General features: G+C 43.4%; 1 protein-coding gene across 10 annotated transcripts in view; it reads left to right on the top strand.

Annotated features, from left to right (window-relative positions):
* Window positions 1–7,091: 7,091 nt before the first annotated feature.
* The window catches only part of Lars2 (leucyl-tRNA synthetase 2, mitochondrial), a 140,568-nt gene continuing 123,032 nt past the window's right edge, over window positions 7,092–24,627 (top strand). For 6 of the 10 annotated variants that reach the window (XM_045136446.1, XM_045136443.1, XM_045136447.1 and 3 more), the window contains exons 1-3: window positions 7,245–7,394; window positions 12,906–13,161; window positions 19,612–19,740. In XM_045136446.1, the coding sequence (XP_044992381.1) occupies window positions 12,928–13,161; window positions 19,612–19,740 (363 nt within the window). In that variant the 5' untranslated portion in view covers window positions 7,245–7,394; window positions 12,906–12,927. The other 4 variants (XM_045136442.1, XM_045136441.1, XM_045136450.1 and 1 more) reach the window with 4 other exon arrangements.

Below are 24,627 nucleotides of genomic sequence, written 5' to 3'. Positions count from 1 at the left end.
AGAAATGAGCCACATGGAGGAGGACAGACAAACAGGAAATTAGGGGTGCATAGGAGTGTAGAGGAGCCCATCATCCTAGAGTCCGGTTGAAGGTCTCCCCGCAGCAAGACAAGAATTCCAACATAACTGACAACTGCTTAAGGCCTTTCCCGGTTGTAAATCTATAACTTTCTAGGATTCTCACCAAAAACCCTTGTGCAACCCTAATGGATTCTGGTTTTGGTTTATTGGATTGAAGTTACCTCCAAGACCTCTTCAGAAGCACCCTATAATCTCACTTATCAAAATGGAGAAAGAAAACTAAAGGTTTATTTACAACTTTTTGAGATGTAACTCAGAACTCACCAATATGGTGCGTAGGCAGAGCGTAGGTATGCCTTACTTTGCTGGAGATTCTCTCCCTTGGAAAGTCTATACTCACCCCTGGGTATGTTTTTCTTTCTTTCTGAGCACCTCTTTTTTGCTTAACCCTCACACTTAAGCTATGTAAAAATATCCTGAGCTGCAGAGATGGCTTAATGGTTAAGCCGCTTGCCTGAAAGCCAAAGGACCCAGGTTCAATTCTCCAAGACCCACATAAGCGTTGTGCAAATAACATGCACAAGGTGGCACATGTGTCTAAAGTTCATTTGCAGTGGCTAGAGGCCCTGGCACCCCTGTTCTCTCTCTTTCTCTCTGTCTCTCTCTCAATAAATTTAAAAAGTATTTTTAAACACATATTTTTAATAAAATCTTCAACTCTAACTCAGAGAAAAAAATCACTTTGTGAACTTTTGCTTTTCTTATTAAGGCAAGTAAATAAATAAGTATGAAATTTTGTATATGCATCTGAAAAAAATCAACTCTGCTTCAAACTGACTAGGTCTGAAATTCTTTTTTTGTTAATTTATTTTTATTTATTTGAGAGAGAGAGAAAGAGAATGGGCACATCAGGGCCTCCTAGCCACTGTAAACAAACTCTAGACACATATGCTACCTTGTGCGCATCTGGCTTATGTGGGTCCTGGAGAATCAAACCTGGGTCCTTAGACTTCACTGGTAAGCACCTTTGCCACTAAGCCATCACTCCAGCCCATAGGTCTGAAATGCTTTTCTGTGTCAAAGCCATAAATCCAGGTTTGGCCTGAGTTGAGGTCCCTAAAAGATGAAGGGAACTCTTCCAGCTGTTGAGGATGACAATTTGGAGCCGAGACTGTCCCACCACTGCTGACAACCACACCCAGCTTCCTTTCCTTTAAAAAAGAAATAAGAAACAATATAACACTCTACTCAGCCCCGCAACTTGTCTCTTATTTAATAATGTATCTTTGCAGCAAGATTTTTAAAAGTAAAAGGGTTTACTTTCATGTGGTCCTTGATGTAAAAATAGCAACTTTTTTTAAAAAAAATTTTTTTAATTAATTAATTTATTTATTTGAGAGTGACAGACACAGAGAGAAAGACAGATAGAGGGAGAGAGAGAATGGGCGCGCCAGGGCTTCCAGCCTCTGCAAACGAACTCCAGACGTGTGCGCCCCCTTGTGCATCTGGCTAACGTGGGACCTGGGGAACCGAGCCTCAAACCGGGGTCCTTAGGCTTCACAGGCAAGCGCTTAACCGCTAAGCCATCTCTCCAGCCCCAAAAAATAGCAACTTTTAGTAAAGTAACTGACTTTTAGAAAAATTCCACTTAAACTTCTAGAAATGTCAACTTTACTTTGTAAAAGTAAAGAGAGCTTCTCAACCAAATTAAGTGTTGATGTTGTATCTCAGTACATGTGAGTAAGAGCACTCTAGTTGTGTGTGGATACAGGCAATAAGGATGCAGGCGGATCTGTCTCTCACTCCTTTCATGATATCAGTTGACATTAATCATACCATATTCCCGAGACAGATCAAGCGATCTGGGTTGAAATCCTGCCTCTGCCATGACTTTAGGCAAGCTGTGTCCCTTCTTCAAGTGTCAGCATCCTTATCTTTAAAGTAAGAAGATTTGGTTGAAAATTCTCTCCCTGTTCCCTGCCCCCCCCCCACCCAAGACAGGGGCTCCCTCTAGCTCAGGCTGACCTGGAACTCACTATGTAGTGCCAGGCTGCCTTTGAACTCACAGTGATCCTCCTACCTCTGCCTCCTGCTGGGATTAAAGGCATACATCATCATGCCCGATTGAAAGTTCTTGTTTTATTTTCTGATAGGGTCTCATAGAGCCCAGGCTGGCTGCAAACTTCCTATGTTGCCAAGGGTGGCTTTGAACTTTTGGTCTTTTGCCTTAACATCTCAAGTGGTGGGATTACAGGAGTGCTCGTGCCACGGCTCTCAGGTTTTGCAGTACTGTGGACTGAACCCAGGGCTTCCCACAGCTGGGCAAGCACTCTACCAACTGAGCTACATTCCTGGCTCCTAGCCTGAAATTTTTATTTCCTATAATCTTTCATTCTGCATTTTTTTTAAATTTATTTATTTATTTGAGAGCAACAGACACAGAGAGAAAGACAGATAGAGGGAGAGAGAGAGAATGGGCGCGCCAGGGCTTCCAGCCTCTGCAAACGAACTCCAGACGCTGCGCCCCTTTGTGCATCTGGCTAACGTGGGACCTGGGGAACCGAGCCTCGAACCGGGGTCCTTAGGCTTCACAGGCAAGTGCTTAACCGCTAAGCCATCTCTCCAGCCCTCATTCTGCATTTTGAGTGAAAGTACTATTCTGGCAGGCCGATGATCCATATTTTTTTTTATTTTTATTTTCTTTAAGTCAGCCTTGCTATGTAGTTTTGGCTTGCATGACATTCAGGCTGACCTTCAACTTGAAGGAATCCTCAAGCCTCAACTTCCTGACTGTTAGACATTACAGGCATGTGCTACCATACTTAGCTTTGCTTTTTGATTTTTGAGATTGGATCTGCTTTTGTAGTTCAGGCTAGAATTTAAGATATTCTGCCTCAGTTTCCCAAGCGCTGAGTTTACATAGCCGTGTATCACTATACAGTCCGCTCCCAGGATATTTTTGTTTGTTTTTGAGGTAGGGTCTCACAATGATTCTCCTACCAAATCTGCACGGACTTGCACCAACCATGACCTTTAGCAAGAGCACCAGCTCCATCAGGTCTCAGTCTATAAAGTATCAAACTTGAATGTGCTTAGAATCCCTTGTGGTTAGTTTGCAGGCTCTAGGGTGGAGATGGAAAATTTCATTTGTAGCCAAGTTCCCAGGGGAGGCTGATGCTGGTGTGAAGACTACACTTGGAACAACAAGGTATTTGGGTTTTGAACTGTTGGGAAACTAATTAAAGATTTGGAAATAAGCGAAAGAGATGTCTTAGTGTCCCTTAGGTGGGGTGTAGGATGAAAGATTTTACTCTGTAGGAGTTGCACTTTTGCTTGCCTCCCCATGGGCTACAGTTCAACTATCTCTGTAAGAACAGAAACTAAGATGGAGAACATGCATGGCCAGGATACAAACCATTCGGTGGAGGTACAACTGATTTCAGCCTGAAGAAAAAGATGGCCCAAATGTTCTCTCCCTCCCCCCCCACACCCCATATGACATCGACCATTTTACACTAGTAGCAAACCATTTCAGTTTTCTGGATTGTACATGTTTGCATTTTTTAAACTCTTCCTAAAACAGGTTTGAATTCTCCTTTGCATTGATTCACTGATTTGTTACAACCCAGAAACACTTTACCAGGATGTATACTAAGGGACACATAAGCTCTTTAGGAAACTGGCTGGTTAGGTATCCTTTTTTCCTGATTCTAGTCATTTCCCCTCTGGAGCTGTATCACAAAATATGGTAGAAAGTGTTTGTATGGTTATCTGGCTCATCATGCATGTCAACAGATCTGCCCAAGCCCAGATCTGCCCAGGTGTGTTGGAGACGAGGAGATGAGCCCTGAACAGACCTTTGCCCTGAGATAACCTCTGTCCTGAGCAACTTCTGCCCTGAGCAACTTCTGACCTTTCCTCATCCCCCCACCCTGCCACACCTAACTGATTCCATCCCCCCACTCCGCCACACCTAACTAATTAACACCCTGCCTGGCAACTGCAGAGATGTGAGAACTGTACCCTGAATTTTTGGAATAACCGCAAACTGTCCTAGGCCAAAGGCCAAGAAGATTCTGTAACTTTCCACCACCTGCCTCCTCCAGCACCCCCCCCACCCAAAACCCTAACCCTAACCCTAACCCTTAAAAAGGCCGCTATGGCTCAATAAAATTGGACTCTTGACAAGTGTACATTTGCTTGAGTCTCTTCCTCTCTCGCGCCCATCTTATTTCAGGTTAGGGTCCTCCTTGTCCCCATGAATAACTAGGTCCTACGGGACGGGACACAGGTGGTGGTCATTGGGCTGGGATTCACATCTCTTTCTTTCTCTTCCTTCCTTCCTCCCTCCCTCCTGTAATGGGAAATTGGGGTTCTGGGGTGCTTCCTAGAACCCCAATCTCTGAGCTCATATCTACAAACTAACCAAAGAATTGGCAATAACAGATTCAAGAGAATGATTTTTATTTTTTTTGTTCATTCTTATTTATTTGAGAGTTTCAGAGAGAGAGAAAGAGGCACAGAAAGAGAGAAATGCCCCAGCCAGCGGGGAGTTGAACGAGGACCCGAGGGGAAGTGAACCTGCATGGAAAAAGGCAAACAGACACAGGAAGGAGACCAAGCCGATTTTCTGGTCAAGGCCTTGAGAGTTTATTCTTACATGTAGGTTTATATAAGGTTGTAGGGGGAAGGGGACGTAATCAGGCCAAAGATCACAGAGTTACTGGCTAAACCACAATGCCTCTGTTTCTTTATCAGTTACTGGCAGTGGGTGGGGGGGGGTGTGTTAATCACACAAGCATACGATTTCTTCATTTCTGGTAACTGAGCATTTAGATGAGGAGACAGAAACTTAACTTGCTATATGGCAGTTTCTGTCAACGTGGCTGAGGTTAGGCTCATAGCTCCCAACAGAGAAAGACAGAGAATGGGTGCACAAGGGCTTCCAGCCACTGCAAACGAACTCCAGATGTGTGCAACCCCTTGTGCATCTGGCTAACGTGGGTCCTGGGGAACTGAGCCTCGAACTGAGGTCCTTAGGCTTCACAGACAAGCACTTAACCACTAAGCCATTTCTCCAGCTCAAGAGAATGAGTTTTTTAAAATTTTTATTAGCATTTTCCATGATTATAAAAAAATATCCCATGTTAATTACCTTCTCCCCTACACACTTTCTCCTTTGAAATTCCATTCTCCATCATATTACCTCCCTATCACAATAATCGTACTTACATATATACAATATCAACCTATTAAGTACTCTCCTCCCTTCCTTTCTCTTTCCTTTATATCTCTTTTCTAGCTTACTGGCCTCTGCTTCTAAGTATTTTCATTCTCACGCAGAAGCCCAGTCATCTGTAGCTAGGATCCACATATGAGAGAGAACATGTGGCACTTGGCTTTCTGGGCCTGGCTTACCTCACTTAGTATAATCCTTTCCAGGTCCATCCATTTTTCTGCAAATTTCATAACTTCATTTTTCTTTACTGCTGAGTAGAACTCCATTGTATAAATGTGCCACATCTTCATTATCCACTCATCAGTTCAAAGAATTATTTTTAAAATACCACATTTTATTCAGATTTTGCATAGGAGTGAGGAAAGGGGAGATAAAATGGGGAGAACAGAAATACAACAGGTGGAGCCCAAAAGCCCATGTGGGCCACTGTAGTCAAGAGTCCATGTGACCAGATATGGATCTGGGGAAAAATAGCATAGAAAGAAAAAAGAAAGTTCTAGGAGCTCCTGACATGTGGGGAGCTGGAGGACATAAAGAATCAATGCAGAGAATAAGGGCTAGGTGGCCCTCCCTGGCTAGGGCTTAAGCCAAACCCATCCCAGCAGGGCCTGGGTAGGGGCCAAGCCAGCCCAGGCTAGCCAAGGGAAACTCTCACTCACAAATGGTAAGTTCCCAAGTGATCAGACAGCCAGAGCCTGCCCTCACCTTGCAAAGGTATTTATAACCTTAGTGTAGTGTCTTTTGGCCCAGGTGGACCAGAGGTCCAGCTGGTTGGTAGGGCTAAAGGGCTGTCTCAGAAAGAGATTAGTTGGGGTGGGTTGGGGAGGTTGAACTTGACCAACTACAATGTTTAAATCCTATGAAAGACCTCCCTCCCAGGAGGGATCCTGACTGTAGAAAAACAGTTCTTTGGAACTAGGCAATCCATAAGAAAAACTTTCCTGCCCTTTTTACCTTCAGGGGTCCTGTCATCTTAACACACACTTTTCCTTTTTTTTTTTTCTAGGTAGGTTCTCTCTCTGGCTCAGACTAACTTGGAATTCATTATGTAATCTCAGGGTGGCCTTGAGATCACAGAGATCCTCCTACCTCTGCCTGCTGAGTTCTGGGATTAAAGATGTGTGCCACTACGCCCGCCTCTTTTTTCTTTTTAATGGGCACACTAGGGCAAACTCCAGGTGCAAGCACCACCTTGTGCATGTGGTTTAAGTGGGTCCTGGGAAATCGACCCTAGGTCCTTAGGCTTCACAGGCAAGCGCCTTAATCGCTAAACCACCTCTCCAGTCCCTGGGATTCAAATCTTGGCCTCAAATCACTCCAGAGCTCTTTGCACCACATGCTACCTACTTTATTTATTTTCAATGACTCATTCTAGCCGGCGCTATCTTGGAATCCACTCAGTAGCATGGGCTGGCCTCGAAAGCTCAATGATCCTCCTATACCAGCCTCCTGAGGGCTAGGATTACAGGTGTGGGCCACCATACCAGCTGCTTTATTCTGTAACAACCCTCCAACCACAGCTTCAACTGTAAAAACCGTAACTCACAGATAACCTGTGTTTGCTCTCACCTCTCACCAGAAAAGCCTGGGGTAGGGCCTGGCCTGGGGGCTGTCCTGGAGCGGGGTGGGGCCTGGCGCAGAGGCGGCTATGGCGTGAGGAGGGGCGTGGCGCGAGGAGGGGGCGGGGTGTGGGGGCGGGGCGGGGCGTGAGGAGGGGCCTGGGGTCTGGCTGGGTTGAGACCTGGTGCGCAGCCGCTCCACCCCGGTTCCGAGCTGGCCCGCCCCGCCTCCTAGCCCGCCCGCCTCGTTTCCGAGCTTGCCCGCCCGCTCCGTTTCCTGTGCGTGTCGGCGGCCGCTTCCCATAAAGCTGTTATTTCGCCAACATGGCGGCGCCCATGGCGGGTGGCCGTGCCTTGTCGGCTGGCTGACTCAGGAAAGCTGGCATAGAGGAGGCGCAGGTCAGAGCTTGCGAGCAGGTAACCCTCTGCCGGAGCTCAGGGGACGAGGATCAGTTCTTTCGTCCTCGCACCCTGTTGACAGCGCGAGTTCTCCGCCTCGTCCGAGGATCTCGGCTCCCTAGACTGGGGCTTTGGACCCAGCCAGTCGTCCATTGCGTCTTTGGGACCCCCAGCAGGTTAGGGTTTGAAGGGTCTCAGTAGCCATATAGCTTTCTTCATAAGAGAGGAAATGGAGCTCCAGAGAGGAAATAAATTGCCCCAGCTCATGCCTGGAATTAGCATCTGCAAAACACAGGACATGTTTGGTTTTGTGTGTGTGCGCGCGCCTTTTTGTTTTGTTTCTTTGAGACTGGCTCTCAAATTCAAGCTGTCTTGAACTTGCTATGTAGCCCAGGTTGGCCTGGAATTTATGATGATCCTCTTACTGCAGACTGCGTTTGGTTTGTCCCCTCCCATGGTCTGGAGCTGGCTGTGTAGCTGAGGAAGTCCTTGTATTTCTGTCGGCACCTGAGTGCTGTCGTTACAGGTGTGCACTACCACATCCCGCTTATGCTGTGCTAGGGATCTAATTCAGGGCCTCACTGCGTGCTAGGCAAGCACCCTACCAAGTGAGCTACATCCCCATACCTCATCTTCTTTTATGATTATTTCATTTTTCTATTTTTTTAAATTTCTTTGGTTTAGTGAGGTAGGGGCTCATTCTAGCTGACCTGCAATTCACTATGTAGTCTTAGGGTGGCCTTGAACGCACGCACGGTGGTCCTCCTGCCTCTGCCTCCGGAGTGCTGGGATTAAAGGCGTGCGCCACCACGCCCGGCTCTATGATTGTTTTTTTTTTAATTTTTATTAACATTTTCCATGATTATAAAATATATCCCATGGTAATTCCCTCCCTCCCCACTCCCACACTTTCCCATTTTAAATTCCATTCTTCATCATATTACCTCCCCATTACTATCATTGTAATTACATATATACAATATCAACCTATTAAGTATCCTCCTCCCTTCCTTTCTCTACCCTTTATGTCTCCTTTTTAACTTACTGGCCTCTGCTACTAAGTATTTTCATTCTCACGCAGTCATCTGTAGCTGGGATCCACATATGAGAGAGAACATGTGGCGCTTGGCTTTCTGGGCCTGGGTTACCTCACTTAGTATAATACTTTCCAGGTCCATCCATTTTTCTGCAAATTTCATAACTTCATTTTTCTTTACCGCTGAGTAGAACTCCATTGTATAAATGTGCCACATCTTCATTATCCACTCATCTGTTGAGGGACATCTAGGCTGGTTCCATTTCCCAGCTCTATGATTGTTTTTTAAAAAAACGTTCTTTTTACCTGGCACAGTGGTGCATACAGACATAGGAGCATCAGGAGTTCAAGGCCATCCTTAGTTGCATGGAGAATTGGAAGCCAGCCTGGGCTACAAGAAACCCGGTCTCTCCTTTCCCCAATTCTTTAATCTAGTTGGGATTTACACCAGTTTATGATGATTTTAGGTAGAGATCTAATTTGAAATTTTCCCCTATTTATTGAGTAACCTGTTATTTCCACAGCTGGATTTGGTGGTACACACCACTCACTCCAGCACTGGGAGGCTATGGCAGGAGACCAACCTGTGCCACATGGTTAGACCCTGTCTCAACAACAACAATGAAAAATCTCCAAACCCATCACTTTCTAATCTGCTAATGCTTCCTTATGAACTTTAAATTCCTGTGTACACTCATTGCTTTTATATTTACGTTATATTTTTTCTAGGTCATGGGTTTTAAAGGTGAAGCTTGTAGGTGTAGTGTAAGCTTATTTTGTTGTCAGTGTTACTGTGTTTACTGTTGGTGATTGTAGTTATATTCTTATATTTTATTCATTACAGTGGGTAAGTAACATTGAAACCAAAAACTGGTAGATTGCAGGTCAGATTAAATTGCCTTAAAAAAATTTTTTTTGTTTATTTTTATTTATTTATTTGAGAGAGAGTCTTGGACCAGGGTCCTTAGGCTTCACAGGCAAGTGCTTAACCGCTAAGCCCTAAATTGCCTTTTTTTGTGTTTGTGTGTGCATGTGTGAATGTGTATGTTTCATGTGCATGCGAGAATGAGGGTGTATGTATATCATGGTGTGGAGGTTAGAGGACAACTTTCATGTCAATCTTTTCTACCGTAACCTTTTTTTTTTTTTTAGTTCAAGACTTCGTTGTAACAGATGAGGTGGAGAAGAAAGAGAAAGGGAAGAGAAGAGAGAGAGAGAGGCAGGGGAAGAGAAAGGATGTGCATCAGGGGAAGAGCAAAAGGCCCAGAGTCCCACTTGGTTTTGTGGCAGGCTTTCTCTGTCTAGATCTAGCTCATTTGTCACTCTTTTTTTCTTTCTTTATGTCATTCTGTACTTCACTGAGTGTTCATGAAAATTTCCTTTCTCCACCTCCCATCTGTGTCAATGTGCTGAGATTACAGAAGCATACTCTCACCCAGGCTGACCTGGAACTCACTATGTAGTCTCAGGGTGGCCACGAACTCATTGTTCCACCTACCTCTGCCTCCCACCGGCCACTTCTGTTACTTCTATTCAAGAGAATAGTCCAGGGCTGGAGAGGTGACTTGGTTAAGGAATTTGACTGCAAAGCCAAAGGACCTTGGTTCGATTCCCCAGTACCCACATAAGCCAGATGCACAAGGTGACACATGTATCTGGAGTTTGTTTGCAGTGGCTGGAGGCCCTGGCATGCCCATTCTTTCCCTCCCTCTCTTCCTCTCTCCCTACCTTTCTTACTGTCAAGTAAATAAATAAAAAATTTTGAAAAAGAGAGAGAATAATCCAGAACATTCTCTTTATGTTCCACCTAGGAGAGATGTCAAGTGTCTGTCTATGTGCCTTCTGCTAGTAAACATTCTTTGGCTTACAAAAGTTTCAGAAGGCTGACTTAGCGAAAGAGGTCTAAAATTTAATTATATAGAAATCTGAACCCTAAAAATTAATGTATTGCCTTTATTGTAATAAGCATATATGCATTAGGCTGGTCAGATAGAATTGCTTAATATTTAACCAGCTTCATATAATTCACCCTATTACCTAGTTAAATTTATGTATTTTGAAATAGCCAAGCCCAACTGATAAGGAGTATTTTCCCCTCAGTCTATTTCTGATTCCAGCCCTAAAAAAAGCAAGAGGATGCCAGGCATGGTGGCACATGCCTTTAATCCTAGCACTGGGGAGGCAGAGGTCGCTGTGAGTTCAAGGCCACCTTGAGACTACAGAGTGAATTCCAGATCAGCCTTGAAAAACCAATAAATAAGTAAATAAATAAGTAAAAGACATAAAACCATTAAAAAAAAGAAGCAAGAGGAATTAAAATCCAGTGAGAGTAGTATGTCAAGAACTTTGGCAGATCGACTTGTGACATGCCAACACTGCAGTGCCATTTTCTGTGCAAGTTCCACTCTTAGGAGCCTGCAGGGACTCTCCTGCAACATTTGTGATCCATTGCCTTTGTGAACGATGCCAACCCTAGTCGACATAGACAGGATTTTGAGTGGATTTGATGAACACAGGTTTGGAATGCCAGGTTCTTTGTCTGTCTTATCTTTTTTTTTTTTTTTTTAATTTTTATTAACATTTTCCATGATTATAAAATATATCCCATGGTAATTCCCTCCCTCCCCACCCCCACACTTTCCCGTTTGAAATTCCATTCTCAATCATATTACCTCCCCATTACAATCATTGTAATTACATATATACAATATCAACCTATTAAGTATCCTCCTCCCTTCCTTTCTCCACTCTTTATGTCTCCTTTTCAACTTACTGGCCTCTGCTACTAAGTATTTTCATTCTCACACAGAAGCCCAGTCATCTGTAGCTAGGATCCCCATATGAGGGAGAACATGTGGCGCTTGGCTTTCTGGGCCTGGGTTACCTGACTTAGTATAATACTTTCCAGGTCCATCCATTTTTCTGCAAATTTCATAACTTCATTTTTCTTTACCGCTGAGTAGAACTCCATTGTATAAATGTACCACATCTTCATTATCCACTCATCTGTTGAGGGACATCTAGGCTGGTTCCATTTCCCAGCTATTATAAATTGAGCAGCAATAAACATGGTTGAGCATGTACTTCTAAGGAAATGAGATGAGTCCTTTGGATATATGCCTAGGAGTGCTATAGCTGGGTCATATGGTAGATCAATCTCTAGCTGCTTTAGGAACCTCCACACTGTTTTCCACAATGGCTGGACCAGATTGCATTCCCACCAGCAGTGCAGAAGGGTTCCTTTTTTTCCACATCCCCGCCAACATTTATGATCATTTGTTTTCATGATGGTGGCCAATCTGACAGGAGTGAGATGGAATCTCAATGTAGTTTTAATCTGCATTTCCCTGATGACTAGTGGTCTGTCTTATCTTTGAAAGACCTGTTTTCATCTGTAGCTCTATTGCTCTTATATAGCAGAACATTTAGGCTATTTAGTCCTACATCTTAAATGTCTCTTGAAGTCTTAGCTTAGTCCCTTAAAAAGGAATGAAATAGGAAAACTTGTTCATTGGAGAAGAATGGTCATTTCTGCCATTCAAAAATGTATTCTGAATGCTAGGTTCCCAGCCAGTGGCACTTTGGGAATTGGGGCCTCTAGGAAGTGATGTGCTGTTGGGGCAGGCTTATGGGTATATAGCCAGTTTCCCCTTGCCAGTGTTTGGCATACTCTCCTGGTGCTATTGTCTATCTGATGTTGGCCAGAAGGTGATGTCCTTCCTCTGCTCATGCCATCATTTTCCCCTGCCATCATGGAGCTTCCTCTCTGCTGTAAGCCGAAATAAACCCTTTCTTCCCACAAACTGCTCTTGGTTGTGTGTTTTCTGACAGCAACCTGAAATTGACTGCAACAAGTTCCAACTGGGTTTCTTGTGAGGCCCCCACACATGGGTTGTATTACAAAAAGTTATATAGCATTTTCCATTGCCATACATCCTGTTATATATTTGGTTGGGTCTTAACTTGCTTCCCTGCTAGTATGTAGTTACTATGATAGAAGCAACCTTGTTTTTGCATGCTGGGGATGGGAACTAGAGCTTTGTACATACTAAGCACATGCTTTTCCACATACACCCTGGCCTGGGACTCTGTTGCTAAAACAATTTGTGGAACTAATTATAGTCAATAAATACCTGGTACATAAATGATGGACTGAACGTCTTCTAAATATTAGTTGTTTCCTGGCTTAGTCTGTAAGGTCTATTTAACTCATAGGTATGAAAAATACTTTGAATCTCAGGTCCTCCTGGATCTGTGTTCACATCTCTTCTGTTATTTGAACCCAAGGCCAAGTCAAGATTTCCTTAGAGCTTTCTGTGGTGTGAAGAATGACAAATGTAGACAGCTGGACAGATTCTGGGCTGACCTGCAGGGAAGGAAGGGAGGGGATCCATCACCTCTCTTACATAAAGATTCTGCAGCAGGTGGGCAGTCTTTGTTCCTATGGGGTTTTATTTCTTTGGTGTTTGAGAGAAGTGACCACCTTATATTTTCTACTAAAAAGCTTATATTCAATTGGCTTCTAAAATATTCTTTTTAAGGAATGATTATCAAAAAAAAAAGGAGAAAGTGGGTGAACAGGCTGGGTAAAACACACCCCTGAGAACTGTTCTAGGCAGCTCATAGCATGTTCTTCTGCCCTCTTTTCCAGGGCCCTTCCCACTATTTGAAGAATGGCCTCCACTTGGGAGAGACTGGGTTTTTATGCCTCTCTTGTGACAAGGCAGCTAAATGGTGTGCCAGCTATCATCTGGTGGGAAAGGAAAGTAATTCGAAGATGTGCCAGAAGTATTTATAGTACCACAGGGGAGTGGACAAAAGAGTATGCACTGCAGACAAGAAAGGATGTCGAGAACTGGTGGCATCAACGAATAAAAGAGCAGGCATCCAGAGTTTCAGAAGCTGATGTGAGTATTCCGGGACAGTAGAAAAGAGAAGCAGAGAACTTCAGCACGAGGCTTAGGCTGCCTGGTTTCTTAAGCCAACTTACTGAATCTCTCTATGCTGTACTTTTCTATCTAAAATAGAGGATGACAATAATGGCACCTACCTATTCCTAGGAGGATTGAAGGGAGGGGCAAAGGAGATGAGGCTAATGTATAGCAAAGTTTTCAGGGTGGTGCATTTGTTACAATAGTATACATAAAGTGTGTGGCAGGCAGCCTTACCACAGGCATTCTGAAGCAGCTTCTGTTGGGAGAAATTCATCAAAATAGGAGTGTTAGCAAGGTCTGAGTCCTTCATGGCCCATTGCATGGTCAGTGGTACCCAGGAATCCAACAAGTCAGATGGGAGACTCCAGGGTGGCTGCATAAGATGAGAGGTATCTGCCAATCCCTGTCTTGACCTTGGCTTCTAATCTGCTCTGCCATTTCAGCATCATGGTTTGGGGAGGGAGACCAGCTGTTCCCTGGTGTGTTCTGAGGTTAGGGTCCAACCTTGCAGCTCAGTGAGTTAGTGAACCATTGGCTTCTGGTATAGATGCACCACCTTAGCTCTCCACTAGCATCAATGTGTTGATACTTAGCTATAAATGGTTTCTGTGGAATGTTCTCTGCCTCCTGGGGACCAGTCTTGGATGCTATGTTTATTCTTACTTTCTGATGTTAATTTAAAACAAACAAAACAAACATCCAAAATAACCAATTTAAAACTAGAAATGCAGTTATAGACAAAAATGGCAAATGGGAAAAATGATTTGTTCCATGAATTGTTTAAATTGGATCAGAGTAAACTAGAAGACTTTTAAGTCCTCTATGTTGAATTAACAAGGTATGGCCAGAGGCAGTTTGGTTATCATAAATCTTTTCCCTTCTCCTGACTGTCATTCTGTCTGTGAGTTTGATCTCTGGAACAATGGACAAGGGGTGGAAAGCCCTTTGTGCTCTACTGAAAGGTCGTCTTGGCATTGGTCAGAAAGATATAGAGATATAGTATACAACAAGTAAAATGTAATGATAAGGAAAGTTAAATAATTTAAATAATGAAAGTTTGACTCTTTTCTCATTAGGAAGTGAAAAGCTGTTGTGTCAACATAGCCAGACTTACCTAGCTAGATGAATTTGGAAGCTGACTCTAGGGAGCAGTTTCATTCTGAGTAAGCAAAGTAACATTCACTTCTCCACTCCTTTTTTGCCTATAGATTGACTCCAAAGATTCTGAAGTTATAGTTTGTTGATTTTGCGACATCTCTTTCATTTTATGCATGTATTTTGTTGTTTGTTTGTTTGTTTTTATTTTGTGTTTTTTTTTTTCCTGCAGACAGGGTCTCATTGTAGCACAGGCTAACCTAGAACTTGTGGCAGTCCTCCTGCTTCCACCTCCCAAGTGCTAGGTTTACAGATGTGAACCAACATGCATGGCTTAGGCTTATGTTCTTAAAAATATTAACTGGAAGAACATGAACTGTGCTTTGATAATTGGGGGAGTGGCTCAGGGATGCAGTACAGGGTGCCTGCAGGCTCTGTGTCAGGCTTTGAATGGGAGCAGAGTTGGAGAAAGTAGACTAAGCCAACAGGGCTGTCATACTGATCTGTCCCAGAACAGTGTGCTCTAGACCAGTCCTTTAACTGCCTCACTTCTGAGCCTCCTCAAATTGTTTATCTCACAGGTTTGTTTTAAAAAATCAAATGAAGAGCCGGGCGTGGTGGCGCACGCCTTTAATCCCAGCACTTGGGAGGCAGAGGTAGGAGGATCGCCATGAGTTCAAGGCTACCCTGAGACTACAGAGTTAATTCCAGGTCAGCCTGGACCAGAGTGAGACCCTACCTCGAAAAACCAAAAAAAAAAAAATCAAATGAGAAAATGTGGCTGAACACATTTTACAAAGTGATGAGCTATATAAATAAAAGATCCAAATGGATAAAGCCATTTGGTATCTTTATCAGGAGCTGAGAATCTAAGTGCTGGAGGGTCACAGGCACATCTGTTCTACCTCCAAACTGGTATTAGGTATATTTGAAATCCATCCAGATGAATGTTTAGAAGCTGAGTGTTTGAGTCACCAAACCAGCATTAAAAGCTCATTTAATGAGCATTGGTGGTTTCATTTGATCTCAGAACAACCCTGAGGGTAGGCATTACCATCTTCACATGGGGAGTGAGGCCTGGTGATGAGCTAAAATGCCCAGCTGACATGAGACCAAGCCAAGCCCCCAAACCATACATGATTAGCCCCTTAGCCAGGCTTTGTGGGAATTTTCTTTGCCTTACTTGCTTTTGATTAGTGGACAGTAGACTGAGCCCAGGAAGGCACAGGAGTTTGCCCAAGGGCTTACAGGTAGTGGCAAAGCAAGGGCCAGAACTGCACTGCTGGGCGGGAGAGGTTGTCCTGAGTCTGCAGCCTTCCAGGCTCTGTGGCAGCTTCAAAACATGATGCAGAGAGGCAGAAGTTGTCCTCTAAATCACAGCCTGACAGAAATAATAGGACCCACTTAGAAAAGCCATCCTCTCCCCATTGGTGGCAATCTTAATATTTCTTACAGGCTTGACTTCTTTCACTTTTACATAATTATGAAAATTTCCCTTTCAATCAGATTCTAGTTCAATTATAACATAAATTCCATCATTTCTTCTCTCTTTTCTACCTCCAGATGATAGAACTTATTTCATTGTCACAGAGGAAACTGACATAATTCACACAGAAAAGCACAATGCAGGGACAGGCAGTAGGCTGAATATATTTTCTGTGATAAACAAAATGTTCATGAATATTAAAGATTGCTGGCATTGCTTTTCTACATATCTTTAGGAACTCATGCTTGGAGTTCGGCTTAGCCAATATATGATGAATTACTTGATTTTGCTGTTAATTTAATCTTGATTGAGAAAACATACAGAGAGGAGATGCTAGGAAAGAAGTATATGTAGAAAATATTTTGGGCAAGATTGTAAGCATAACAAATAGTAAAAGAGATAAGGTGATTATGATAAAAGACAAATTATTAACTTGAAAATTAAAAACTAAAAATAGTCCAGGTATGGTGGCTCAGGCCTGTAGTCACAGCACTTGGGAGGTCGAGGCTGGAGGATCATGATTTCAAGGCCAGTCCAGGATACCTGTCTCAAAAACAAACAAAAATATCAAAGCAAGCAAAAAAAAAAAAACCCTGTAATACTATAGGTCAAGGATTTTTATTTTTTTCTAGCTTATAGAGAATGCTATTTTCCTATATCCCTAAAAATTCCCCAGGAAAAGGCAATGGGTCTAATCTACTGTAGGGAAGAGTTAGGGTTCAGTTGAGAAGTTGGTTTTATTTTTGTGGTCAGTAAAAGAGTGAGCTGGTTCTTCTCCCTTGAGGAGCTTGTTGACAAACCAAGGATTTTCTTTCACTTGCCTTTTTCTTTTATTTGTGATGCAGGGAATCAAACCCACGAGCTTTCAAAGACTAGTCAGGTACTCTAGCCCAGGGCTAAACCCCCAATTCTATTTAGCCTTTTTTTTTTCCTGACTTCATCTTATTAAGAGTAGCCAATCCCTGAGTCTTCAAGCCTGACTCTCAGTGCTTCCCTCATACCTGAATGCTACCTGTTTATAGAAATCATAGTTGTAATCCAAGAGACTCAGATCTCTTTTTAAAAAGACATTTTATTTATTGGAGAAAGGGAGTGAGAGAGGCAGATAGATTGAAAGAGAGAGAAAATGGCCATGCTTGGGCTTCTAGCCACTGCAAACAACTCCAGATGCACGTGCTACCCACCTTGTATATTTGGTACTGGGGAATCAAAACCAGGTACATAGGCCTCACAGGCAAGTGCCTTAACCACTAAACCATCTCTCCAGCCCCAAATCACTGACTAGTCTTTGAAAGCTCGTGGGTTTGATTCCCTGCATCACAAATAAAAGAAAAAGGCAAGTGAAAGAAAATCCTTGGTTTGTCAACAAGCTCCTCAAGGGAGAAGAACCAGCTCACTCTTTTACTGACCACAAAAATAAAACCAACTTCTCAACTGAACCCTAACTCTTCCCTACAGTAGATTAGACCCATTGCCTTTTCCTGGGGAATTTTTAGGGATATAGGAAAATAGCATTCTCTATAAGCTAGAAAAAAATAAAAATCCTTGACCTTGCTTTTGTGTTCTCCAAATATTATACTTGTTCTATAAAAACAGACTTCTCATCAGAGCATCATGGTGCACACTTTTAATCCCAGCACTTGGGAGGCAGAGGTAGGAAGATCACCATGAGTTCAAGGCTACACCGAGACTACACAGTGAATGGCAGGTTATCCTGGGCTACAGTGAGACCCTACCTCAAAACAAAAAAAGACTTTCTCAGGTGGCCTTATTTACCTTGGTCATTTCTAGAGGATGGGCAGTACAAAGAAAAATTCCACTCTATGTTTTTTGTGTGTTTGTTTTTATTTTTGGCTGTTGTTAGTGGTTTTGTTAAAGGTTTGCTGAAGGAAGTTTAACAAGCTGGCAAGAAGTTGGTCATAGTGGTACATGCCTATAAATTCCAGCTTTCTAGAGGCAAAGGCAGGAAGATTGCTATGAGTTTGAAGCTAGCCTGTCTCAAAAATAAATAAATAAAAAGAACTTGGGGGCTAGAGAGATGGCTCAACAATTAAAGCACTTGCTTGCAAAGCCTAATGATCCATGTTTGATTCCCCAGTGCCTATGTAAAGCCAGATGCACAAAGTGGCATGTGTATTTGGAGTTGGTTTGCAGTAGCTGGAGGCCCCAGCAGACCCATTCTTTCTATCTCTCTCTTCTTGCTAATAAATAAATAATTTTCTTTTTTAAGAGAAGAACTTGGGCTGGAGAGATGGCTTAGCAGTTAAGCACTTGAATTTGAAGCCTAAGGACCCTTGTTCAAGGCTCATTTCCCCAGGACCCATGTTAGCCAGATGCACAAGGGGGCACATGCATCTAGAGTTCATTTGCAGTGGCTAGAAGTCCTGGTGCACACCCATTCTCTTTATCTGCCTCTTTCTCTGTCTGTTGCTCTCAAGTAAATAAATAAAAATAAAAATAAATTTAAAAAAAAGAGAAGAACTTTGTCAGAACCTGATTCTGGTTCTTCTGCTCCCCTGATTCCAGTTGGTGCTGCCCATCATCTGTCATGCAAATACTTAGCAAAAAATTATTTAAAGCACCACCTTCCCACACATATGTACAAGGAGGATTATGAATATTCTGGTTTTGCATTTTTGTTCATTACTTTTGAGGACACAAAGACTTAAAGAAGTCTTATAACACTCTAGGAATGACTAGTTGCAGAAAGGGAACTAGAAGGTAGAAATTAATAAAAATATGACAGCAGATGATAGTCCAATCCAAGTAACCAATAGCAACAGTTACCTGTCATCCTTCCTCTGCTCAGAGCACAGTTCCCCATTTCCATGGGAGGATTTGAGGCTGAGTAGAGGGAGCCATCAGTGATCTGTTGGGGAAATGCCCATGCTTTGGTAATTGTGCTCCTATAAAGGCCAACAAGCATTTATGCATGAGTTATTGAACTGTTGGTGGCTGGACATGCGGACATAGAAATGATTAACACAGTTCTTCGTGGGTGAGTGTCACTCAGTGGTTGAGTGCTTGCTGAGCATACACGAGACCCTGGGTTCTAACCCTAGTATTACAGGACCCTCCACAATGCTTGCCCTTGAAATGCAGATCCCCATAAGGAATCAGTTCTGAGTCTAGAACCATTATTTTAGGGCCTTGCCCCCTCATGCCCAAGCTCTTAACCATATTAGTAGAAGAATGAGGTGCCCATAGTCAGCAACTGCGCAGGACTTCCTAACCTGTCCCTATTCTGGTTAGACCCATGTAGCTTTCCTGTGCTTCTGATAATACCCTGATCTATGTTTACCTGTTTGGCATCTGTTTCCTTGAAGATTTTCAACCTTTTCTAGTCCAAGAGAAGTTCATAACTCAGGGCAAACTCAGGACCCAACTGGTGTCTGAAGACCCTGTTGTCAGCCCTGGATCTCAGTTGGATGTAGCCACAGGGAGCTTGGGAAGGGCCTTTGTTTTTAGAGACACCTGTGTAATTCATTACTATCTCCTTGAATGATGTGGATAAACAGTCCTTTAAGACCTGGATATAAACTGCTTTAAAAGAAAAGCTTTTGAAAGAGGGAAGAAAAAAATTAAACATATATGTAGCTAACTAATACTTAGACATCGTTCCACACTGTTGTGGACATTCTTTAGCCCAACCCAGGGCTTTAGATTTGGGAGTTTAAACATTTCTATCAGTTTACATAATGAGAATAGGCTTTTGTGTTTTTTTAAGGAAATTTTTAAAATGTTAAATTATTACCTTCAGTAAAGTGCCAAAATACAAGTGCATTCAGAGTTCCTGGAAAATGCTTAATAAAGACTCCTTGTCCTTTGTCTCTCCTTCCTAGACATCAAAGCCCAAGTTCTATGTGCTCTCCATGTTCCCATACCCCTCTGGCAAGCTGCATATGGGCCATGTACGTGTCTATACCCTCAGTGACACCATTGCACGGTTCCAGAAAATGAGAGGCATGCAGGTAAGGAAAGGTGACTGCCCCACTCTGACAGGAATGTGGTAATATGTGTTCAAGTGACAGAAACCAACTCTAGTTAGATTGACTGAGGATGAACCTGAGACGCTTGCTATTTCCTTGCATGCATAGAAGACACTGTTCCAATACAGCTGAACTGGAATTGTGTGAGGAATGGAGATGAGATGGAGCACAGGAAAGGCAGAAACAGATGTGGGTAACACTGATCCTGTTGCAGTCAGGTTCTCATTGCTGGTAGAAATCACCTAACCAAGAGGAGCTCGTGGGGAAAAAAGAGGTTTATTTTGGTTTACAGGCTTGAGGGGGAAGTTCCATGATGGCAGAGAAAATGATGGCGTGAGCAGAGGGTGGACATTACACCCTGGCCAACATCAGGTGGACAACAGAAACAGGAGAGTGTGCCAAACACTAGCAAGGGGGAGCTGGCTATAACACCTATAAGCCCTCCCCCAATAATACACTGCCTCCAAGAGGCGTTAATTCCCAAATCTCCATGAGCTGGGAACCTAGCATTCAGAACACCTAAGTTTATGGGAGACATCTGAATCAAACCACCACAGATCCCTTCCCAGGAGCACCCCATAATCAGAGCCACTGTGTAGGGCATTGAGGCTAGTGATGCAAATATAGATCAAATGTTGCATGTTTGTCACCTTTCTACCTCTGTGACAACTACTTGAGACAATCAGTTTGTAAAGAGAAGGTTTGTGGTGGCTCTTGGTTTTGGAGGTTCCAGTCCAACTCATGACCTAGTTTACTGTCAATGATGGAGTTAGGATAAGATAGTTCCTGCCATGGTGGCCTGAAAAGGAGCTCACCCGTGCCACATAGTATGTCACGGTAAATATTGGCAGGTACCAGCTGTGGTTAGGAACCTGCTCCACCTGTGTCCCAAGGGCAAGCTGTGTACATCCCTGCCAGGCTCTATTTATTGGTCTTGGTGGATGAAGTCCACTATGATGGGGGTATTTAGCCCATGGAAATTAGCAAACCTATAAATCAGGGCTTTTGTTTTGTTCTGAGATAGGGTCTCAGTTAGCCCAGGCTGGCATCAAACTCACTGTAGCCGAGGCTGACCTTAAACTCTTGTCCTTCTGCCTCTACCTCCTAAGTGCTGGAATTACAGGTGTGCTATATATACCCAGTGTGGCAATTCAGGACTTTTTTAAAATTCGTGAGCCAATCATTGGTGGCCATTGCTGTCATTATAACCTGTCAGGGCCACGCAGGTGCCACCTGCCACCTCCCATATCCTTACAGAAGCTGAGTACATCTTATTACAAGTGGTATTGAACTTTTTGCTGGTAGCAAGAAGGATTCTTCAAGGGCTGGGGAGATTGTACAGTGGCTAGGTACTTGCTTGCAAAGCCAGTACCCATATAAAGGTAGATGCATAAAGTGGTACAAGTGTTTGTAATTCATTTGCAGCAGCAAGAGACCCTAGTTTGCCCATTGTCTGTCTGTGCCTCCCTCTCAAATAAATAAATAATAATATAGAAATCTTATCAGCATTGAAATGAAAAAAAAATTTTTAAATAGTATTTTTCAAAAAGGAAATTACAAGCCAGGCATAGTGGTGCACGTCTTTAATCCCAGCACTCGGGAATCAGAGATAGGATTGCTGTGAGGTCAAGACCACCCTGAGACTACATAGTGAATTCCAGGTCAGCTTGGGCTTAGAATGAGCCCCTACCTTGAAAAAACAAAAATAACAGCAACAAAAACCAAAACAAAACAAAAAAAGTGGATACCATGTCAAAGCTCTGTGTCTTTAGAGCTTCCAAACTGAGGGGTTTACATTCTACTTTAAGGTGGTCACAGGTGATTGTTACCCTGCTTTAGGCCACATGTTGTTTTTCCAGACTTCCCCCCGCTTAACTCTTTGTTTAAACAAAAGATTTTTTTTGTATACCCTAGAGGATAGAACCCAGAATTTCCTGTGTGTTTAGGCACATGCTCCTACCACACTGAACTGCATTCCAGCCCCTTAATGTAAGATCCTGTATCTCGATCCATCAGCCAGATTTCTTTTCCTTCCTTCCCTTCCTTCCTTCCTCCCTTCCTCCCTCCCTCCCTCTCTCCTTCCTTCCTTCCTTCCTTTCTTTTTTTCCCTAAGGTAGGGTTTCTCTTTAGCCCTGGCCAACCTGGAATGCACTATGTAGTCTCAGGGTGGCCTCAAACTCATAGTGATTCTCCTACTTCTGCCTCCTAAGTGCTGGGATTAAAGGCATGCTTCACCATGCACAGTGCTCTTTTTCTTTTTTATTAACCAAGCTGACCTGATTTGAACAGTTAGTAAGTACATGCACACTGCTAAGATGAAGCATTTGTGGCAAAAGTATACATTGGTGCCAGGCATGCCTTTAATCCCAGCACTCAGGAGCAGACGTAGGAGGATCACTGTGAATTCAAGGCCACCTTGAGACTACATAGTACATTCCAGGTCAGCTTGGGCTAGAGTGAGACCCTGTCTCAAAAACCAAAACAGTATACATTGGTGATGGGGTGTAGGGAAGCCTGCTAGTAGCTGGGTAAGTGAAGGAGTGGATATGGGATTCTAGTTGTCTTAGATGTTACCAGAAGAAGCTCATGAGGAACTGGGACCCTGAGGCCAGCTCATGGCCATGAGACAAGGGAGAGTCTTCCTACCATAGCTGAAGTCTAAGGTCAGGCTGGACAGCATTAATTTGAATCTTTTTCTGTCATTTCCTAGCTGAGTAATGCTGTATAATCACTCAATATCCTTGAATGCCCCTTGCCTCATTTTAATAGCAAAGATGGACTGGAGGTATGGCACAGTGGCAGAATCTACCCGTGGACTGGGTATCCAGGAAAGTAGGGGGCAGGACAAGGAAAGGCAGAGAGACACTGAGATTCCTCATCACAGGTTGCTGTGAGGTCAAATGAGGTAGTGTATATGTACCATGTGTCGGACATATAATACATCCCTTCATAAGTGGTAGCTATAATTTTGATTTATACTGATCTGATTTGCTTTGGGCTGCTCAGGAAAGTGATTAGGTATCATTTAATAGAGGAGTTCTTCTGTCCTGCTAGGAGCAGGCTACAGAGGTGCCCTCTGTGAAGCAGCTGACTTTCCTGTTGCCTGCAATGTATTCTATGCACTGACCAGGTCTGTCTTATATTTGAAAACACAACATGTTATTGAGGTCAAGGTCTTGGTCTGTGTGATCAGTAGGGTCCTAGAGCTGTCTTGATTCCCCCTCTGTTTCAGTTGTTCTGTTTTAAGAAACAGTTGGGTGATTTTTTGTTTGTTTGTTTCTTTTTTGCAGGGCTGGAGGTGTCTTGTAGAGTATCTTGAAATTAATTAATTTATTTTTATTATTCCTGTTTTCTACATATAACCCCAACTGTTAGACCAGCTGACCAGTGAGCCCCAGCAATCCTCCCATACCTGCTGTAGTCAGTGTTAGGGTTATAGTTATGAGTGGTCTTGCCTGGCTTTTTTTTTTTTTTAATTTAATTTATTAGTTTTCTTTTCAGCAAATACAGGCAGTTTGGTACCATTGTTTAGGCTCATCCATGATCTACCCCCTCTCAATGGACCCTCCTTGTTGATGTAAATGGGTCGTGCATTGTGGAGTTAGCCCACAGTTATTGGTATGATAAATGTCTCTGCATATCATGACCCAACATGTGACTCTGACATTCTTTCCGCCCCCTCTTCCGCAAAATTTCCCTGAGCCATGTTGGGTTCGTTTTTAGTCTGCTTCAGTGCTGAGGTGTTGGGGGCCTCTGAGGCTCTGGCTCTCTGATTTGGTAGGAGTTGATTTTTCTCTGTGTTGGTCTCCTTCCCCTTTGTGCTGGTATCTGGTTCATCAGGAAAACATCACCCTTGCTTGTTTCGCCAATTATCCTTAGTTTCAGTCGGGCTCCTTTTTTTTTTTTTTTTTTTTGGTTTTTCGAGGTAGGGTCTCACTCTGGTCCAGGCTAACCTGGAATTAACTCTGTAGTCTCAGGGTGGCCTTGAACTCACGGCGATCCTCCTACCTCTGCCTCCCGAGTGCTGGGATTAAAGGCGTGCGCCACCATGCCCGGCTTCAGTCGGGCTCCTTTTGTGGTATGTTGGGGCAGCTTTTTCCTTAGGATCTGCATCTGTCTGAAAAAGAGAAGCAGATTCTCCAACGGAGAGTAAGTTAGCACCCTGAAAATTGAGATAACACTTACTTTTTGATAGAGAGTTTGATAGGTGTAGGCCCTCTTGTACCCCATGATTGATGGTAGCTTGATATTGGAGAGTGGGCTTATGTTTGGGTATGGTTCTGACTTGTTTCCCAGCTCCAGCTATGGGTCTTGTACCACTGATGGGTTCAGATAGCCAAATGAAGAGCAGTTGGTTCCCCACCATGGCTGTGTGCCACTATTGCACTTGTGTGGGCATCACATCAGGTTATTTGTTGCTAATTAGGTTAGACCATGAATTGCTTGGTCATTTCCCCCAGTCGCCCATGTAGCACCTTCTGGCACTAGACACGCTGACTGTCTGGGGACTGACTCTCTCCTGGCTTCCACCCATGCCATTCCATTTTACGTGTCAGCTGCGTATGGAGTCTTCAGCAATAGGGTCTTACCACTGGCCTTTGGTGGGTCATCAAGTACTCTGACAGAAGTCTGTCATTGTTTTGGGAAACCTTGTAGGTTTCTCTGATCAAAAGCTCAGTGTGGATGGTAGCCCCAAGCTGGTAGTGGGGGTTACAGGTCAGTGCCCACTAAGAAATTGAGGAAAAACATAACTAATATACAAGAGTTAGAGAGGAGAGAGAGAGGGGGGAGAGGGGGAGAGGGAGGGAGGGAAGATGTAGAAGATTTAGGTTAGTCTTGATCCTACCCTCTCCAGTGTCTTGTGGTTCA

This window comes from Jaculus jaculus, chromosome 17 (genome assembly GCF_020740685.1).
Source record: "Jaculus jaculus isolate mJacJac1 chromosome 17, mJacJac1.mat.Y.cur, whole genome shotgun sequence".
NCBI lineage: Eukaryota > Metazoa > Chordata > Mammalia > Rodentia > Dipodidae > Jaculus > Jaculus jaculus.
This window is presented reverse-complemented; position numbering and strand designations above follow the sequence as displayed.